Raw genomic sequence first — 22,193 nt, forward strand, 5'->3', positions numbered from 1 at the left:
TGAGAGTATAGCCTGTTTAGAGCCATAAAATCTATTATTAGATCTACAGAGTTGGGAATTACTAGTGAAGAATTCAAAGGGACTTAGAACTAGGGGTCATGTATTCCATAAGTCTAGGAAGAAAGTCCAGAACAGGAATAACGAAAAAGTAAAGATATTTTTTACAAAGAAAAGTCTCAAGGTCAAAGGATAGGAAACAGTATATGCTTCTTGTAGGCTTTGGTGTGCAAAATAGTTTTCTTTATATGAAAGTCTGTTGTGAAATAAAACATGGAATTGAAAGTATTCTTAGAGTAAGTGGTTTTTTGTTTTTTTTTAAACTAGTGTTAACTACAATTAGAATGTCCCAATTTTTTTGAATTTGTGTTTGCTCTAGTCTAGTCTAGTCTCCAGTATCTTTCTTGTGTTACCTACATTGGAAAGAACATTGCACGCATTAAAGTTTTGGCTCTCCTAGAGAGAAAAGTCATGATTGAAGATTTGAGGTGTTTTAGGGATGGATTTCATCATCACATACAGTGCCATGATTTGCTTATTTTGTGAAACAAGTTAATTTTGTCAGTTTCAAAAGTTCAGCTCAGTCTGTAGCTGTCTTGGGTCTTGTCAGAGCTACAGCCACCTTGCAGCTTTCTCCAGAACCTTCCTAGCCTCACAGGCAGATGCAAAGAGAATGACTACTTGTTTTTTCTGTTACTTTTAATCCTACATCAGTAATTGCCAGCAGTATTGATTGCCTTCTTTGTTTTCCTGGTAGTATAGCCAGGATGCATATATCCCTGCTCTCCTGGAGATGGCTGAGCACCTGCCAGCCATTGCAAATCAGTGAGTTAACCCCTGGTTTGGCTTTGCTGGTGTGTGCTCAGCTTTCCTTTTCCATTAAACTTTCTCTGTCTCAAACCATGGGTTTTCTGGATTTTGCCTTCTGATTCTCCCCCTGATCCTGCTGGGGGAGTGAGCAAGCAGCTGCTCACAGAAATTGTGGTTTATGGCTGCACTGAAGAAAGCATTAGAAAGTGAGGACCAAGAACAGCATGGATATATGGGAATAGATGAAGATAAAAATCAGTCAAGTAACAGGATTAGCAGGGACAAACTCTTGTAGACATGGCTTTTGGTGTCCCCAGCTTTGAACAGAATCTGCTGGTGGTCATTAATGATTAATGACTCAAGCATTGACTAAGGGTAAACTGTGTGATGGTAATTCTATGAGTAATTAAAACACAGGTTCTATTTTGAATTTAAATTAAGAAATACCTTTAGAAAAAATGAATTGGGGAATATCAATCATAAATTTTAACATAAATATGTAGAAAGTATAAAATCATAGACTCTTTTAGGTGGAAAAGGCCTTTAAGATCATCAAGTCCAACCAAACACTTCCAAGTCCACCACTGAGCTGTGTCCCTAAGGGCCACATCTGCATGTCTTTTAAATGTCTCCAGGGATGGTTACTCAAACACTTCACTGGGCAGCCTGTTCCAGTGCTTGATAGCCCTTATAGTGAAAATTATATTTCTAGTATCCAATCTAAACCTCCAAGCACAGCTTGAGGCCAATTTCTCTTGTCCTGATGCCTGGTGCTTTGGAGATGAGACTGAGCCCTCACCTGTGCACAGCCTCCTGCCAGGTAGTTGTAGAGAAGATCCTCCTATGCCTTTTTTTCTTCAGGCTAAGCAATCCCAGTTCCCTCAGACACTCCTCATAAGACTTGTTCTCTGGTCCCTTTACCAGTTTCAGTGCCCTTCTTTGGACACTTTCCAGCAAATAGTTCAATAAATTTACAGCATTTGCTCTTCAAAAATAGTGTGCATTTACTGTGATTTAAATTAACTCTGCCAATTAGAGTTTAAATGAGTTAATATGAAGTCTTAAAGAGATTAACCATCTGTCATTTCTCAAATGATCTTAATGGAATAAGTCTTCCATATTACACATATAATTGCTGCTAATTTTTGTCTTGTATGTGAGCTATAGGTGGGGGAAAAAAACTTTGTAATTAAGATAAACTGAAAGTGGGCATTTAAGTGTGTTGGCTATTGATAATTCAAGTAAATCTTATCTGGTGTCACTGGCATATCAGATGGCCATCTGGTCACCATGGTTCTGTAGTTCTGTCCCAAATCAATGGGAAAGAGACAGAAAGCCAAAGTGATTTCAGTTCTTGAATGCAGAGAGATCAAAAGGGAAAAATACCTAATATATTCTCTTTATTTAAATTATTTTAGTTTAATCCAGGTTCACAAGTTCTTCACTCAGCAATCTGATCTGTTGCATCATATTACAGGATTACAATGGAAGGGATGTATTCTATTTATATTTTGGGAACTTTTATACATTTCTGCATTTTAAAGATGATCTCAGCTCTTATTTTCCAGTGTTATTAATGGATGGTTTAGGAAAATTGCCAGCATAATATTTTTCATCCCTAAGCAGGGGATGCAACTCAGTCATCATTCCTATTTGCTATTGGATTGGATTATGATTATTTATTTTTTCTTAGACCTCTGAAGAATATGGCAGAAGGCAAATATAGGGAAGGCTTGCAGTATGCATGTAGAAAATGCTATACAGATATTTATTTTTAATCATAAAATACACAGTAGGAATGATAGAGACTGATGTTGTATAGTGCAAATGAGGAGGCAGGTGCCACATCTTGTGGACAACATGTTAAATTTTACTAAGTTCAGCAAGAATCTCTGCACAGATAACAAATTTGGTAAGACAGGTCCCCAGCTGTCATTGCATTGAGATGCATCACAGCATCTAGTGGGTCCTGATCAGTTTATGCCACCAGTCTCACTTTGTAGTGTGCAATGCTTCACCCTAGATACCCTTCTGAAGTAAAGATTTCTCATGCAAGCAATATGGAATGTTCTGAAATAGTATTTCAAAATAAATCAGAATAAAATAAAATTCTTCATGTTTACTCTATGTGCCTGTATATATAGATGTTTGTATATATATATTTTTGTGTGTGTGTGTGATGTATTTTCACACACAAAAATGCAAAAATAAATCAATTGCATCATCACATAATTTTTGCCTTTTTGATTTGTCTGTCATGGTCATAATAAATATTTAATGAGGTATTCATATGCACTTAATGCTACTGTTGTTATGACCATGAGGCAATAGCAAATTTTGGAGTTAAAACTGTTTCTCTGTCTAGAAAGATCTTATTCCAGAGATAGTTTAGTCAATATAAATAGAATATTTAAAGCTTCATTTGATTCCCATAACAGAGATGTTATGAATTTTAACACTGTTGAGTATGAGTCCTGGACAGAGCAAAATGGATTTCAGATATATTAGATAATAAAGCTTTAGAATTCATCATTGTAATCAGTGCATTTGATCTTTGTACAAGATGTTTATGCAAGTTCAGGTTGGTAAATCATTAAAATTTCTCTGCAAAAAGATAATTTTAATTTCTTTGCCTCTGTAATACAATTGTATCTGGCCTATTCCTATCTTGATTATGGTGTGCAGTGAAATAAGTATGGTATGTTCATTAAATGTGTCACATGATTTCTAAAGATTTTTTTTTAATAAATGGACTTGAGAAATAAAATTTTAACTTTTCTAAAGTAGGCAAATAATGTTTCTAAACTGGTTTTTGAACTTAAAAGCCATATTGCAAGTTCTCTTTTAATGATTCTTTTATAAATTACTTTTTTGCTTTTTTGTAACTCATGGTCCTATCTGCTTCTGCAGTTTCTGATTTGGTATTTAAGATTGCTCAACTCAGCTCTGCAATTTTCTCCTTTTTCTTTTAAGGTTACTCTCCTAAGGCTTAGATTAAAAAAAGAAACCAAAGTGATAAGCATGAATTAATGATGTATTATGAAGAAAGCACCACCCTTTTTATTAAGTATTTCTGTTCTAATAAAGCTGAACAATCTGTCTTCTCCCTAGTGATAAACCTGTTTCTGGTGGTCTCTTTACATTGGTGTGGACAGTGTGCCAAGTGCTGAATGAGTAGATGTAGTGACATGGTTTATGGACAGGGTTTTTTCAGGTGTAGTTTTACCCTGTAATCCATCCATAGAAGAGCCACTCCTGAAGTGCGAGCTGTCTGCTCTGTTAGGTGTCACTGTAGAAAGCAATGTGAAGAAACACTGTGTTGAAATGGTTTTAAGTGTGTTATTGAAGCTGATATGATACAGAAAAACAAATTTAGAGGGATTGTAAAACATACTGGTCTTTTTTTTTTTTTTTTTTTTTTTTTTGTATTCCAATCATATAAAATTCTTTATTTGAATCACAGATTTTCTCCTAACTCTGAAATATTTTCCTTCTTAAAATGACACATAAACTTCAATTCAGGAATCATTTATCAGACCATGAATTTTTCATGAGTCAGTAATATGTGATTTCAATAAAAATAGACTGAAAGTTTGAGCAGATAACTACAGAAAAAGAAGTGATGGCTGTTTCAATAGAGTTTGTAGAGAAGCATCCTCCTTTCTTACAGCAGGATAAGAAACCCCAAAGCTTTCATCAATTGGGATACCAGGCATATAGCCTTTGTATCCAAGTCCTGTTATTTAGCTGATGGAAAGTTAATTTTTATTTATATTATATGCTTTATGAAAAAAATCTATCTTGAAAGACTCAATAGTTTTTCTTATCCCCAGAAAAGCAGATGTTAGGAAGGCACACTCATATGTAGCACTTATCTCTTTATATGAAGGACATACATCTGTGCAAATGGTCTTCAAGGCTCTGGTCCTGCAAACCTTGGTGGGCTTTCCAAGCTGCTCCAGCCACACACAGAGCTCTTCCTTTTGCTGTGGCAGTCTGCAATCACCTGGTACCCTCTAACACCCTTTTCCCTTGCTAAGAGCTGCAGTACATGCCAGGGGTGCTTCTGCATTCCTAAGGCATAAGATGGATGACTGTGCTACATCTTTGAGCATGATACTTCATTTGGCTAATATAATTATTTAAGCTGAGTTTGCCAGTGTGATGTATTACTGTAGGGACCTTTCCTCCTGAGATACCAAGATAATGGCTTTGCAGGATATTTTGGCCTGCTGAATATGTTTCCCACATTCCCATAGTTATTTTCTTCTTGTGCGTTACTTTAAAATTACAAAATAATTAATAATTAATGTTCAAATAAAAATATGTAAATAATGCCATAATGTTAACATAAAATAAGGAAGCCAGGATACTGTTGCAATTTAGATTATGCTTTTTTACCCAATTTTACCCAACTCTATTACAGAGTGGTTTCACATAAATACTGTTTGAGCCAGCACAAGAGATTACACTATGTTAGGAGGTCAGAGTCAAATATTGTTAAGTGGATTTTAGAGGGGATAGATCATTTGGTGAAAAATAGCAATTTTAGTTATTCATGCTGAGAGCAAAATAATTAAATCTCATGCTGAAGGGCAGAGGCCTGCAGGCTGTGCTGTGCTGCATCCAGTGAGGGTTGAAGAGAGCATGATTTGTGATACAACAGACACAGGTCCTTGTTTAGTAGAGGGACATTAGGTTAATGTTATTAAAAAACCTAACAAATAAACACTCAACAACAGCAAACCCACAAAAATTAAACTAAATTTTTGTAGTATTTAAAAGTTATTAGTTACATTGAGGTGAACGTTTCCCCCTTTTAAACAACAGGTCGTTGCCATTACTCGAGGAAAATTTACCTCTTCTGATGGATTGGATATGGATTGGATATGTGCCATTCTGCCAGTTTTATACTCCTACAGTTTATGGCCACTATTGAAATAGCAAGTTGAAAATTTCCATAGTGATTTGCAAATGTTAAGAAATTAATTTTCTTGACAACTCAGTGGGATATGTGCAGTCATTATTTATGAAGAGGAAGAATCATAGCAGTCTTCCCCCTCAAAATGGGGGAAGAAAGAACATCTGATTCCAGATTTAAGACTTGTGCTAAAGAACTGGTCTGAGCTGTGCTAATAAAATTCACTAAAACCTGGGCAGAATGATAGCTATGAAAACTTCATGTGCAGGTTAGTCCATGTGTGCTGCTTAAAATGAGATGTCTTGATGTTACCCAAACAGATGGTTTTCCTGAAATTTACATTTCAGGGCTCTGAAATTATATGTGGATAAATGAATGCTGTGGATTTAACAAAAATGCAAGGACTGTTTCCAGAAGATGGAAGCATTTTATTTTGATGCCTCCAGACTAAGATATTGCATTTTAAAAATAATAGAGCTTTTCATGTATTATTTTGAAATGACACTTTAGGGCATCTTATTTTAAGATTTCATTTACCATTTCTTTAAAATCACAAACTAAAACATTAAAATGTTCTGTAACCTAAATACTTAAGCAATGCTTTTTTTTTTTCTGGTTTTTTTTTTTTTTTTTTTCATGTGAAGTAGTGCACTGCAGATTAACACAAAATCACATTCTTCAAACTCTTAATTTATTCCCAAAAGGGATATTTCTTAGTATGTCCCAGTCACCAGACTGAGGAGTCTCATCCATCACACTCTGGTGCTAGGACATGCCATGCTAGAAATCCCTTGAAAAGCAGGCAGATCTCTGTTTTTAGGTTATTTATTTCATATAAATAAAGTGTTTTGTATGGGCTGAAGGGAGGGAAAACACAGGCTGCACTTTGAAGACCTGCCTTCTGCTAACGATGCCGTTTGCAGTTTGGAGCGTGTCTCGCACCATTAGTCAGCTTTCTGAAGGAAACCCTAAGAATCCTGCATAAGATAAACCTGCATGAATAAATTATACAGGAGAAGCAGCATATGGATTTTCAGTATGCTAGCCAGCACTTTGGCAAATGTTTATGAGAATACTGTAGCCCACATAGAATGCGTAATGCTGGTGGCTCCTTGTTAATGGAAGTGGAATTATTCTGCAGTGCAGGTTATCACATACTAGTATGTGATAAAACTAGATACCCTGGTTATCCCTGGTTACATGTTCACATAGCTATCCCTATTGCCAGTAAATACTACTCCATTTCTCTCTTTTTGATGTGGAAACCTACACAAAGCTCCTATTTCGTTGTGGTTATAAAAATTCAGGACCACCCCATTCTTGCTTTCCTTTTCAGAGCACGACGAGTGTGTGACAAACCAGCACAACTGTGATGAAAATGCACTCTGTTTCAACACCGTGGGCGGGCACAACTGCGTCTGCAAGCCGGGTTACACAGGAAATGGCACCATCTGCAAAGGTAAGCTGCTGGAAACCTGGTGAGATGCTCTGCCATAGTTCATGTAATTCTGGTTATTTGCCTTGAACAAGACAGATAAAATGCCAGGCTAGACACTTAGGTTTTTTACCTATATGATCTTTACAGGCATATACATGCTGACTTTGTATTTGGCAGTTTGCAGTAGTTTGAAGATGATGCATACATAGACAATAGGCTCCAAAATTTGAAGTAGTTATGTTTCATTTTTTTGTGTCAGCAGTTTCTATATATGGTACACATTGAAGGAAACCTACAGTTACCAGGAAGGTTACATCTGTGAAAACAGTCTGATTTGCATTGTCCATGGTCAATGATTTGCTATTTTACTTGAATGAACTAAAAATTGTTTAGTATGTAGACAATGGACACACAGAAGTAGCAGATATGGACACACAGAAGCTTTGCTGCAAGTGAGGTGGTGTCATGTTTTCTAACATTCTGATTCACTGCTAAACATTAGAACTTAAATTTCCAGTATTAAAAAGATGCTTTCCAGAGGTACAATGCTGCTTTTATTCCTGTTGAATTTCACATCAGAAGAAATTACACTTGGTAGTTGGGCCGGAGTCCTTGGAAGTTTTCAAGCTCTGAGCACAGGATATAGAGAATGCTTGAAAACAGAAGTAGTGTACCTTTAGGAGAGTGAGCTCTCCATGAGAAGTGCAGCAATATCATACCCAGTGTTCCTTGAGGTTGTACCTAGGTGCTCTTGATCTCTTAGATGTCAGAATCTGAGGGTCCAGAGTAAACATTGGTAATGTCACATAGATGCCTTCTGCAGCTGTCTATTGCCAAATCTAAGCAACCCAGAATTTCTTTATTGCTAAGTCTGATTAAGATCTTAGTACTAGTTATGCCATCACCTCATTAACAGTATAATTTTTGTATATATTTCAAAGACAAGCTCTTTGTAAAACATGGCAGCCTGGTTCACTCATGTCAAACACATGAGTAGAGGGAGACATCAGCAAATACCTCCTTTTGTGCTGGGCGCTCTGGGGAATAAGAAGAAGGTCTTTTCCTGATGAGGTTTAAACCCAAAGCATTTTCTTTCAGAAGAGCACAGCCCACTCCTGTGATGTGCTTTGTAGTAGTCCCAAATTCTTCTGCTGGAGGTGAGTCAGCTACTAAAAAGAGAAGATGCATAACCCTACAGCACTGTGTTCAGCTCTTCTGAGTAAGAGCTCTGACTGCAGATCTGACAAGTCAGAGGGCACCTGGCACACTGTGAAAGAAAGGTATATCTCTGCCCTCCTTCCTCAATATGGACAAGACAGTGTGCAGGAGAAGGCCCTAAGCCTATATAATGAAATCTGAGAAATGCACTTCTCTGCAGCCCTGGCTTGGATGCTAGTGTCCTTCAGAAAGTCCTGCCCCCATGCCTTTGGCAGCTTTTCGTGCACTGCACTGCCAGCTGCAGTCCTGTGCACTGTGCACTCCTGGATTGGAAAGCTTAGATGTCTTAGTGACAATGGTCTCACTCCACAAGGCTGCTGTCTCAAAACTGAGAGCTGGATAGCTCAAATCTGTGACAGTTTTCTCTCAGATGAGCCATGAGACCATCGGTGATGCTTAACACAGAGCAGCTGCAAACTAAGGCCTGGCACCTCTGGCTGGTTAGAAGTGCAGGGCTAGACCAGTGCCCTGAAGCAATTCTTTGTGTTGGTTTTAGCTTCCATCTGCCTAATTTCTTCTTGCTATGGCATTTCCAATTCCATATTGTATTTCTGACTCTATAGAAATGGTTCTTTAAAGAATACACTCCTGGAGAATGCTATACCAAAATATGTAAGTGCAGCATGCCAAAGAACAAACCCAAGGACTGACTTTAAGCTGCGAATGCAAAAAGTTTTGAAGTGCTTCAGAATCCCCTGAGACAAAATTAGCATTTTTATTTTTTCTATTAAATCACTTAATAAAGGACTGAGGTAGCCAGACAGTTTGATATTCAGTTGTGCCTGTTATGTTCAGGCCTTTATTTGGGCAGCAGAGCAGACCAGCACTGCCCTAGGAAGAGTCTGTTCCAAGGGGAGATGTTGTCTTTCAGTGCTTCCCAGTGCATGCAAAGGAGCACATATGGGAGCTGTTGTCTTCAGATGATTTACTCTAATCTCCTTCTGTAGCCTGTCAGCCCATCTGGCCAGTGAGGCAGGGGGGCCATAAACCATCTCTTTGTGACCTCTGTCCTTAGGAGAAGGCAGTCTCTGCTCTCTGTGCCAGCCTGCTGGCAGACTGTGTCCACCTGCAGGACTGCTGAGTGCCATTCTCTTATCCACATATTGTGATTTTGTATTTTGCAGCATTTTGCAAAGATGGGTGTAGGAATGGAGGAGCCTGTATTGCTTCCAACGTGTGTGCCTGCCCACAAGGCTTCACTGGGCCCAGCTGTGAAACTGGTAAGATTATAACTTAATTTACAATGAAGATAATCTAAGGAGGGTGTTTGAAGTAATCCAAGAATTTAAATTTGTGCCCTGAAGAGGAAGCTGCCACTAAAATATTACTCACTTTTCCTATATGCTTCCCAAGAGAATATATTACAGCAATTCTAATTAGAAGCACATGGACTGCAAAAATTAGAACATGAATTAAGACATCTTGGGTTTTGATGTTTCATAATTAATAAGATTATTATGGACTTGCTTTTCACCTCAAGTGGCCTTTGGTGTCTCGTATAAATAACAGATAATCTGACATCTGGAAATAAATTAAAGTAACTGATTACTTCTGTGCTGTACATGTGTTCCTGGTTCAGTAACCCACCTTCATTTGCAAACTTATTTCAAGACTTGTGATTAACCCAGCTTACTTTACTCAGTGTTAGAGCAGGTTTCAGTGTTCCTACTACTTTCACCTCCTTTCACAAGCATTCCTTTATCTTCCCCTGCTACCCTTGAGGATGGCAGTACCAGAAGGCTTTGTATTAGAACTTTATTTTTTAAAGTCTTGGATCTAATCAAATTATATTGCCCAGCAGTGTATGTAGAATGTTAATTCTTAGCACCTCAAGTGCCTGTAAATAATTTTTCAAAGTTCAAATGAATAGCTTCAGCACTTTTATTTATTGCTGCAGAATTTTTAAATGCATTCTAAGCATACTTGCCTCCAGGAGGTAAAGGGAGAAAGCTTGCTTAGATTAATTGGCTTCAGTATGCCTAATAAAAGGGCAGTCTGCCACCTATGATTGACTATTGTTGCTGTTCTATATTGCCTTCAATAAATCTTCCAAACAGTAGAAAGGAGGTCATTTAAGCAAGTATTGCTTTCATCTGACTTGTAAACATATCCAGTTTAATGAAAAACACAAACCAGTCTGAATTCTGTATTATCTGGTCTATTTGAGAGGTGAGAAATGTGCTTTTCATTCTTCTGTGTTTGAGCAGATATTCCCACAGAGCACATGAGGGATGCTGTGTGATAAGCAGCATCCTAATTGCTCATCTATTTCTAAAACAATGTTAAAAGAGTAAATTTTCAAGTTTTACTCACTATTTCCCAGGCTGCAAATACCACAGTATAGGGTACTGAGGTCTCTCTATTGTAACCCTGCTTGGAACAAATTGTATGCTAACATAATACTCAAGTATTAAAACAGTTAATTTGTTTTAGTGATAGCTGTCTTACACTCTCCTTGAACCACTCTCCTTTGCTCAAATAATTATGACATGTATAGTTTCAAAGTGAATAATCACCTTTTGCAGCTTTATACTCCTGTCTGAAGTGTGTAGACTAGAAGCATATTTGCTTTAGTCTCCTTCTATAGTCAATATTAATAGCTACTGTCAAAGAGAGATCTTACTGGCTTTTGAGAATTGACCTTGGAAGTCCTGTCTGTGCTCCCTTCTTTATAGGACAATCCAGGGATCAGTCCCCAGTCCAGTAAATTCAAGTACCTTAAGCTGACTTAAGTTAGATTAACTGCACTCAGGCCCAAATGTCCTTCAAAAGAATCTGAACTGCTGGCCTAACTTCCCATCCCTCCTGTCCTTCAGGCAGCATGTAGGAGGCAGGCAGAGGCTTGGAGCTCATCTTATGCCTTTCTGAATGCCTGATCTCAATTTTTAACATCAGGTTAGGATGGTGGTGACCTGATATCACATAGGTGGTGATAATGTTGCCATGATGTGGAGCCAATTTGCCAGCCCCAAACCAAGCTCAATTTTCTGAGGGGAAGACCCTCTCTCCTGTTTAATTTCTGTTAAACATGATATTTTTTGTCTACTGTAGAAATAAATAATGCTGGAGGTCAGCCACAGGAGCACATATGGAGACTAATATGCAGAGTAGGATTGTCCTCTACTTGTGCATAGTTTTGAAACATACAGTCTGAAATAGTCAGAGTGGCAAATGGAAGAACTATCTGGCCAGTAGAAAGCTGATGTTTTGTTTGAGACTTCACTGTCAGAAAAATTGTGCTATATACAGCTATAAAAGTAAACTGGAGCTTCAAACAATACACATTCACTCATAGTGAATGTAGCAGAGTTTGCTGAAGGTATTTCTCATTAGGATTGAAATGTTTCAAGATGTTTGTACCACAAATAATTTGTGCTGGATGCTTCCCTTTGAACAGTCTCTATATTTGCAAAGGTGATGCAATCCTCTCTAGGCAGATGCCTTCTACTGCAGTCACATACAGAGAAGGAGGAGGATTGATGTAAAGGTGCCAAATCTATTTTAGAATTGCACATCACATATTTCTGTTTATACTGCACATATTTAAAATCTTCTTATTGAAGAATCTTGTGATTTTTTAACTTCAAATATACAGTTATATAGACATTGTCAGCAGCTGCTGAACCTATGAATTAATTAGCAGGGAATTGAATCCACACCCCAGCAATAACCTAGAAAATGTAATCATCAGTTCTTCCTGTTTCTTTCTGTAATAGGTGGTTTAAGAGTTCTGTTTAAATAATTTCTCAGAATCATAAAAAGAAAGGACAAAGTTGGAAGGGACCTCTGGAGATCATCTTGTCTAATCCCCCTGCTCAGAGCAGGGTCAAACACAGCTGGCTTCTACAACTGGCATACAGGACTGTGCCCTGTTGGATTTGGAGTGTTTTCAGGGTTAGAGACTCCAAAAGTTCTCAGGGCAACCAATTCCATTGCTCAATCACTCTCAGAGTACAAAATGTATTATTTTCATTATGTTCACATGAAATTTGCCATGCCCCTAGTCTCTTTTCTGGACATGACTGAGAGTTTCTAGCTTCCTTCAACACTGTTAGGTATTTATACCAAACATTGATAAGTTTCCCTTCAGACTTTTCATTTCCAGTCTGAGCATCTCAGCTCTATTAGCCTCTCCTGGTATGATGCTCTGCTCCATTAATCATCTTCACAGCACTGCACTGGATTTGCTCTGTGTCTGTCCTGTACTGGGGAATACAGTGCAAGATCCAGCACTCCAGAGAGGATCCCAGCAGCATGAAATAGGGGGCCATGTTCATGTCCTGTGAGCTGATGGCAATACTCTTCATAATGCAGCTCTGGAGGCTGTTGGCCACCTTTGCTACAAGTGCACATGCTGCCTCTTGTTCAGCTCATGTCCAGCAGCACCTCCAGACTGTTTTCTCTCAAGTAGTTTTTCCACTGCCGTTCTGGTGCCTGAGGTTGTTTCTTAATAGCTATTGGACTTTGCATTTCCCTCTGAACTTGAAGATATTCCCAGTGGTCAGTTTCTCCAGCATGTTGAGGTCCCTCTGAATGTCAATAAAACTATCTGGTGTAGCACCTTCTCCAAATTTTGTATCACCTGAAAGCATGCTGAGGGTGCTTATTGTCCAGATGTTAGGCCTGGCCTGGTAGCTGATGTTTACCCAGGTGTAGGTTGATAAGTGACTAGTCTCCAAATGGATGTTGTGCAGATGATCAGAGCTCTCTGGTGCTGGATACTTAGCAGGTTTTCAGTCTATCTCACATTTATTTAGCCTGCACTTTTTAGCTTGTCTCAGGATGTTATGTGAGTACCAAAAATCTTACTAAGATAACCAACACACTGCTCTTCTCCTCTTCTCCAAGCCTAGTCATCTTACTTGAGAAGGCTATCAGGTTGGTCAGGCATGATTTCCTCTTCAGAAATCAGTGTTGACTATTCCAAATTACTTTCTTGTCCTTAATCTGTTCAGAGGAAATCATCATCTTCCCAGGGGTGGAGGTGACACTGACTAATTTGTAGTTCCCTTGATCCTTGCCTTTTTCAAAGATAGGAAAGATATTTTCTTTCTTCCATTTCTGAGGAGCTTCTTTCAGTTCACCCTGACCTTTCAAAGACAATTGAGGTTGGCCTCAAGTGTGACAGGATCCAGCTTCCTCAGCACTCCTGGGTACATCCAATCAGGTGTGATTGACCTGTAGTTTTTTCCAGTTTATATAGATATTGATCTTTTTCCACCATGGGTAGATTTGTCTTGTTTCAGACAGAGTTTGCTGCTGGTCTTGGTGACCTGGCACACCTGAAGGTAAATCCTACCTATAAAGACCAAAGTGAAGAAGGTATTGAGCACCTCACTGTTTAGAATTTCCTTTCCAAAACCCATCCTTGCATACTCAATCATTATCTATATTTCTCCCAAAGCCTGAGAGGATTGGTGCTGTCCAGGCTTAGGGTCTGCCTGTTCAGCCTAAACTCAGTGCAGCTTTTGCAAAGATAAGTCTTGTGTAAGTAAGAATAAATTCATAAATTCATAATTTTTTTGCATCCAAAATGGTGCTTCTGGGGTCAGTAGGAGTCTCATTTCTGTTGGAAGAAGGAGAATCAGCTGTTGCTGCTGGTCAGATATTTCAGTGTGCTGTGTTCACTGTGGGCTGTCTTGCAGTTAACAGAGCACAGAGCTGTTACAGCACCTTTGAATGATCTGTTGGGAGCTTTTTAGATTAATCATGACCTGTGCCATGTGCAAATATACCAGTGGAATGAGGCAACAGCTGGAAGAATCACATGCAGATATATCAGCCTATACCACCTTTTAAAAAAATTGGTATTAAGCCATAAAAATTAGACTAAAAGTCATCAAGTCACAAAAATGACTGGGAGAAATTCTATACTCCTCCCAAAGGATAAGGATTGAGGCATTTTTAATGTTGGCTTAGGGAGGTGGCATTTGTATATTAAAAGTTTTTTAAGTATGAAAAGGCACACCAGCAGTGTGCTTTTAAAGGGCAGCTTTCTGCGGTGAAGAGATGATACTACCAAGCAAATCTAAAAGTGTTTGTGCCTGGTGAACTTTTTCAAAGTACTTGAGTTAATACTATCTTCCTTAATTTCAAAATTATTAATTCTTCAATTGGCATTTTTAAGTGCTGTCTTAAATTGTATTTGAAGGGTGTTGTATTTTAGAACTCAGAACAGGATGACTTTGCTAGATTTGCTCAATGTTACTGAAACTCTAATTTGGTGACTCAAAGCTTGAAGAGCAGATTTTTTTCCTACAGTGTATGCATATCTGCTAGTGTATGCATACAAGATTACTGCACTTTTGCTGCTTGTCAGCTTCTTTTTTTCTAGTTTCCACACATGCTTTGAGTATTCCTGTGGACAGCTTTTAATTATGCATGAGATCAAAAAGCAGAGTTTTGCCACTAGTAGTGTTTTGATGTAGTTTTTGTTAACAGGTGGCTGCAAGTTTTTGGGTTATTTTCTGCTATTTGAATTTCCTGCTAATGAATTTTCCTTGGTTATTGCAAGAATCATGTCCACCTGTTACTAAACAATCCTTTTCAAGCTGCTGAAAATAAACTGGCAGACAAAGCTGTTACCTTTGAAAGCAACAACTGAGAAGAATTTTAGCTTACAGATTCTACGTTAATTCAGCCATACATTATTACTAACATTTGGCTTAATTAAAGGTGTAACTAAGTTTATGGAAAAAATGGTGAATGGTGGATGAGGGTGAGATATATTTCCATTCTCTGAAATCCTTAAGGGATTGCTGGGGGGTTTAGTGAAGGAACAAACAACAAAAGGGAGCAAGAGAAGTGGAAAAAACATAAAGGCAGCACAGGCATGGACTGTACAAATCAAGAGTTATATGAAGAAGGGAAACCTCCTGTATTTCATTCATTTTCATAGTCCACTTGACTTGTTTGGAATTTGGTGTCTTGAGTATTCAGGGTCCTGGTTTTGGGCTCCTAAATTTGAAACTTAGAAGTTAGAGGATACTTTTTTCAGGGAATGTCCTATTTACATTAAGAATCTGACTTCAATTCATGGAAATAAGAGAAAATTGAGATACTCTGTAGAGTCTGGAAAAAACTTCTGCAGACAAATAGTTCTTAAGCATGATTTGCAGGATAAACCATTTTAATAGATGCCAGTGTGCCATAGGAATTCATTATGTTCTGAAAGTCAGGCCTTTGGAGTCACTGAAGTCTGGAATTTCAGCAACAGCAATTTTCGAAGTTTGTGGGCTGTTATAAACTTTTCCTTTGGTGCAGGGAAAAAAAACCAAACAAAAAGATTGCCTGGGACAGAGCCCAAAGAAACTCAGTTATGCCTTGCAAGTAGTTGAGATCCAGCTGGGATGCTGAGCTGCATGCTGCCACTGCCTGCAGCTGAGGCTTTGGTGTTCAGGTCTGTGTAACCCTGGCTGTGGGAAGAGGTGAGCAAGGAGAGATGCTGCAACTACACATCCAGCTCATTGCTGGGCTTTGTTGCCATCACCTGGGGAATCACTGCCATTTTTCTTCTTTGAGTACTTCCAAGTTCTCCCCATTTGCTTGGCAAGTCTCCTAGCTTCTGCTCTGTTAAGTTTGGGTATGTGGCATGCTGGGTTCAGAGGTTTTGCCTTTCCAGCTGTAGCTTAAATGTAGAGGAAAACACAGAATTCTGAATATCCTGTTTAAACAGGCTTAACTTAAACTTTAACTGTAAATATATAATTGTGCTTTTTATCCTTGAGAGCTTGGAATCTCTGAAATGAAAACACTTCTGAATTACACCTGCATTTAATTAATATTTTCTGTGCTTTCCATTTCATCAGAAATAGACAGGACCCAGCTGATAAAAATAATGTAATGGTTTTGCTGAGGATGTTGAAACATCCCTTATAACTTGCATCTCTGCTACATAAAGTCACTAATCAGCTTGCACAGGCTGAGTAATGAGTAGTCTGCATTGCAGACTTGCCCTTCTCAAAGATGGCTATGTTGGATCTCAGCTGCTTATTTCAGAATCTAGAACAGTGTTTGAGTTAGCCTTGGTATATTGAGCTAATGCATATAACTAGTGTTTTTCATGTTGCCTATAGGAAAAACAGCTAGCAGAATCATGAGCAAACTTATGGAAAGAATTCTGTAAAATCAACTTCTATGTCTCCTTTAAGCATAGTGACTAGCTCTAACTTAGAGTATATGCTATGATAAATTTCCAGTAAGCTGATATGGAACCCTAATAATTAATTTTAAATATATAATTTGTGTTGTGCAGTCCTATCACTGAACTATATTTATGCAATGTGAAACAAGCATCCTCAGGTAGAATTTTCTTTTGGTGATTTGAGGAGAGGTTAGCAGGATGTGACTATATGAGGTATTTCCTTACAAAGCCATACCATCTGATGGCCATTTGATTGATAACATTACTGCTTTCCTTGTGGTTGCAAAACTTATTAATGCTTTCAAAATATAAGGTGACTTTTGAAATTTAAACAAGAACTTGTAAGGAGTAGGCTAAAATCAACACAGTAATTTACACAGTCAATTTAATGGTTCCCAGGGTGAAAATTATTAAATTTTACCTTCTGAGCTGCTGTATGTAGTAGCTACTTAGGCACTGTATGTGCATAAGATGGCTCAAATGCTGAACTGTGCTCCCATGAACTATCTAATCCAATACCTTGGTGGTGCCACCGAGTCCTTTCTGAGCTTGGAAATTATATATACTTTTTTTTTAAATTTGCCTCAGTTTCAAAGAAATAGTTTCTCAGAACAGTAATTCTAGGAATTTGTACTTCTGCACTACTTACATGCTTCTGATTAATATAATTTTCTGATGTACTGCATAGGGCACAGTATCTGTATCTGTTCCTATTTGGAGATAAATAGGGAGAAATAGCCTCACTCACAGAGCGTGACTGTTCCAGGCAGACAGGCCTAATTTGTACTGTCAAATCTGATATTCCTAGAAAGTTTTTGAAAAATCTCACTTGACTGCTGTGGAGCAGAGAGTGCTTTTGGTTCCTGTATTTTTTTCCCTGCACTCCTCTTGATAAGCCTTACATAAATCATGAGGTTAGGAGCCATCATCTTTCCAGATTCTGTTCTGTTGATAAGCTATACAGTGGTTAACTGTGATGTGACTTTTTCCCCTTCCTAAATACACTGTCCTAGCTTGGGCTTGGCCAGTGGCAGGTCTGTCTTGGAGGCAGCTGGCATTGGCTCTGTTGAACATGGGGGAAGCTTCTGGCAGCTTCTCACAGCAGCCACTGCTGTAGCCTCTCTGCCTTACAAAACCTGGCCATGCCAACCCAACACAGCATCTGAGTTCCCTTTGTCTTGCCTGAACATTCTCCATTCGTTAGTATGAAGGATATAAAGTGGTTGAAGTTTATTCTCCAGCTCAAAAGAGTTTGGAAGATCCTTTTCAGAGAGTAACAGAAACTACAGCACAGAGTTTCTGCTGAAAACAGAAACTCCTTTCTATGAGATTTTTTCCTCATGGAAAAAATGAATAGATTTGAAGGTTTTTATTCAGAACTAAGCATTGAAACCTGAGTATATGATGTTTCCAGTCCAAGTTTGGATTCAGAAAGGACTGTTGCTGAAAAGAGAAATAACACTGCATATTCCTCAGTACTGGTAAAAATCTAGAGAATCATTAATTATTGTCATTTTAATTGTTATTATAATTAATAATTCCAGCAAACTTCAGCTGTGTTCCAATAAAAGCCAAATCTTTATATTTACTGTTAAGGGGAAGTTCAAGACAGGAAAAGGAAGCATTATTGGCAATCTCAGAAGCTGTATTCAGCTAACCCCTGGAGAATGTGCCTTTCCTGCAAGGAATGCTCTAGTTAACAATGTTTCAAGTGTTGATTAAGCTTACAGAAAAATACACATGCCCAGCCAATGGATGGGTTGCAAACTTGACATGAATGTTATAGAAAAGCTGTTTGTGAGATTCTGAAACTCCTTGTGTTTGTGTACAAAACTACTTCCTGCTCTTCCCTTTCTCCAAATATTTTCCTTGAAAATGTATAATATTATGAAGTTAATGAATGATGCTGGTGCTATATCAAACTAGTATTTTAAGTAATAATAAAAATCAAACACCCTTACAGGGCAGCAGAACTTTAGGGGGGCTTCTACAAAAAGCGCTTGTGATCTGCATTGTGAGCTCTGTCTGAAATAAACAATACAAGATCACATTAACACAAAAACATAGGAATGGTTTAGATTAGAAGGGACCTTTAGGACCATCTAGTTCCACCCCCTTGCCATTGGCAGGGGCACTTTTCATACACTGGGCTGCTCAGAGCTCTGTCCAACCTGGCCTTAAACCCCTCCAGGAATGGACATCCATGACTTCTCTGGGCAGCCTCTTTCAGAGCCTCGCCCCCCTCATCGTAGTAACTTCTTCCTAACATCTGATTTAGACTTACTCTCAGTTTTCAAGTCATTCCCCTTTGTCCTGTCACTACATGCCCTGTGTAAATAGCCATGTCCAGTCTTTCCTCTCCTTCAGGTACTGGAAGACCACAGTTAAGTTACCCTAAAGTCTTCTCTTTTCGTGGCTGAACAGTTCCAATTCTGTCAGCCTTTTCTCATAGGAGAGGTGCTTCATCCCCTGATCATCCTGTTGGATCTCCTCTGGACTCACCCCAGCAGGTCCCTGTCCTCCCTGTGCTGGTGCCCCAGAGCTGAATACAGCTCTCTAGGTGAGGTCACTGCAGAGTGGAGTAGAGGGGCAGAGTATGGACAGAATCACCTCTCTTGACTGTATAATCATGTTTCTTTTGATGCAGCCTAGGATCTCTTTGGTTTTCTGGTCCAGCCTCTCCTCCACCAGCATTCCCAAGTGCTTCTCAGTAGGGTCCAGTCTGTTCATCCCCAGCCCATGTTGATACCAGGGTTTGCCCCATCCAGGTGCAGCACCGTGAACTTGGGCTTGTTAAGCCTCATGAGATTCCCATGGGCCCTTCTAGACAGGTCCCTTCTAGACAGCATCCTGTGCTTCAGATCTGTCATCTGCATCACTCAGCTCAGTGTCATCTGCAAACTTGCTGAGGGAGCACTTGATCCCTTCTTACCTGTGATTAATAAAGGAATTAAATAACATCAGCCCCAATACAGACAATTACTATCAGTGAGTCTCCTTGTGACTTCTGTGATCTGTCGGTGCTACCAAATAAAGCCAGTGGGGGAGAAAGTGCAAGGATAGATGGTAGAAGCACTTCCTCCCCATTTTACAGATTTGCAATCAAGTCACATGAGTAAAACTGAGTGACAAAGTTTGTGTAAGAAGACAGTAGCAAAACTCTAGGTAAGATGTAGGTCATCTCATTTCTTCTCCCCTTGCCCCTCTGTTAAATATGTCAATAGCTGAAAGAAAACTTACAGGATATTGTCTCACAGTGGGAAGTACAGTGAATTTGTAAAACCTAAAAAAAAACCTTTGACCTTCAAGGGGGGCATATTAAAAAATTGTTATCTTGTTACATAGGAAGAAATAGTTTAAAACTTGTCTGTGAGAATAAACAAACGAGGTCTGCAGCAATCAAAGAGGAAAGCCAGGGTTCTGCAGATCAGATGCTTTTTACTTGGCTGCAGTGTTTGAAAGGGAGGTCACTCTGTTCTCACCTGAATTTTTCTCAGATAATAAAAATAAGCTCAAAAATAGCAGTGAGACACTTGTGACTTTAGAAGCTTGGAACGTTTACTTGCTTTACTTTGCTTTACATTTTTATGTATAAAGTATTCACAAAGAAAATCTTTGAAAGAATTTAAACAAAAAATGCCCATATTGAATTTAAAGTGCATTCTGGGTTTAGTCATGAACCCTACTTACCTCATTCTTTCAGTTTTATAGCTTAAGATGCCTTGCTGCTTCATCCTTCTTGTCTTTTTCTCCATTTCCCTAGCCTGACACAATTTCTTGGGTACATAAAATTTATTTCCTCCCGCAGTGTCATCAGTTTTAAATTGCAAAAGATTTTTTCTTTGCTGAAGAGTCACGTACTGGTACTTATCTTTTTCTCTTTATATCTTTCTTTAGCTTGTTGCAAAACTACAATCCTATATGTAGCAGCTTTAAAAAAAAAAAAAAAAAAAAAGGCAGAAAGAAACCAGGGAAGAAAGAATACTACAAAAGAGCTCTAAGGAGGCACGTTTTTCTTGTTATTTGTAAAAAACATCAAAATACATCCACTAGCTATTATTATATGTTTAGCTATTATTTGCTATGGGGAAAAAAGTCCTTCATTAAACATGAAAACTAAAGTTTCAGCTATGTTCTTAAAATACAGTGGGCTATAAATAGAATGTGAATAGTGCAGCTGGGCAGCATTATAATAGAATTTTCTTCTGTTATATAAGGGAGATAGGGATGACCTTCATCACTCACTGTAAGCTCTCTCATGAATTATGAGTCATTCAACTATTAGTGGAATTAAAATCTATAACACTGCCAATCATTGTCCTGTATCCCTATGGAGCTTTTTCCTTTTCTTTCAACATGAGGATGTCTGCAGTCTCTGCACATATCATGCCTATGATATGTTTATAGCCCAAGCAAAGAAATAGTGATTTAGTTTTAAGGTGCTTCTACAGCTTTTTTGTATTTATATTGAGAATATTTCTTGGTTTCTTGTTGAGTTGTCAGCTGTAGCATGAAAGAAGGATGTGTGTGGATTTTTTTCCTTTTATTGTGCTTTGGCAATTTTGTACAATCTCTACTTGATTTGACAGTTCAGGAGTCTAATGCAAATTAGTTGTCTATGGACTAAGAGTCCTAGTAAGAAGCCACTGGTAGAGGACTGAAGCAGGAGACCAAGCTCAAATCAGCTCAAAACCAATTCATAGTTCCTCAAACTGTGTTTGAGTTGCTTTAAGGGTTCTTTTGTCTGTTTTCCATAAACTGCCTCTAAACTAAATGCTTGGAAATTTGCTGTAATTCTTAACAGAGCTGATCTGAAACAGCCTTTTACAAGGTTGAGAATATGGTGGTTGCCTCAGTCTTTCATATGTGGAAACCTTCTAACTCATGGTTATGACTGAATTGACTCCTCACTTGGGGAAACCCAAGACTTTTTGTCAGTACATTGTGCAGGTGAAGGCCTCCTTCACATCCACTGGAAGAGAGGAAACATTTGGCAAAACCAACTCCTCTCTTTTCAAATTAGTTCCCTTTTATTTAGAACTCAGCTACCCTTATCCATATTTAGCAGCTAGCCACTAATGTGTTAGTTCTGTTTCTCATGTGTAGACAGAAAGAATTAAGTTTCAGGTGCCAGTAAGTGTCTAAACCAGTATGTCAATGTATTTCAGATTGTTCTTGCTATCTTGAAGAAGTGCTTTTCTTTTTCAAAATAGGGCTAATGAGGAAACAGAAGCATGAGATGCTGTACTAAGAATGATGAACACAGTGTAAGCAAAACCACCTCTGTCAATAACTACAGATAGAAGCCCAATTCTTCTTAATTAGTCTTTCTAATGAGGATTGGCACGATCAGTGTCACACAGTAGAGCTGAAAACTATATTATTTTTGTTTTACAGTATTCATGGATGCACCTAGTTCATCATGGCCAATTAGGTGCTCTGAATTGCAATTGCTACAAATACCACTTCCTTTGATGATATTGGGTGTGCAATGGGAGGCATAGTTTCAATTATTGGTGTGATCTGTAATTGATCAATTTTTGACAACAAAGAATTGTTAGCAGGACCACATGGTGAAGCAGTCAGTGGAAAATTCTCTTTGATAATGTTTCTATCTAATTTTGGAGCACCGCCACTGCCACACATGAAATACCAACACGATTGAA

At 38.4% G+C, this 22,193-nt stretch overlaps 1 protein-coding gene across 1 annotated transcript in view; it reads left to right on the forward strand.

The window, feature by feature from the left end:
• Positions 1-22,193, forward strand: part of NELL2 (neural EGFL like 2) — a 132,706-nt gene that overhangs the window by 87,213 nt on the left and 23,300 nt on the right. The window contains exons 14-15 of the mRNA XM_079304312.1: positions 7,065-7,187; positions 9,509-9,604. Of these exons, the coding sequence (XP_079160438.1) occupies positions 7,065-7,187; positions 9,509-9,604 (219 nt within the window). The remainder of the gene's footprint in view (positions 1-7,064; positions 7,188-9,508; positions 9,605-22,193) is intronic.

Source organism: Erithacus rubecula (assembly GCF_903797595.1).
Source record: "Erithacus rubecula genome assembly, chromosome: 4".
Lineage (NCBI taxonomy): Eukaryota > Metazoa > Chordata > Aves > Passeriformes > Muscicapidae > Erithacus > Erithacus rubecula.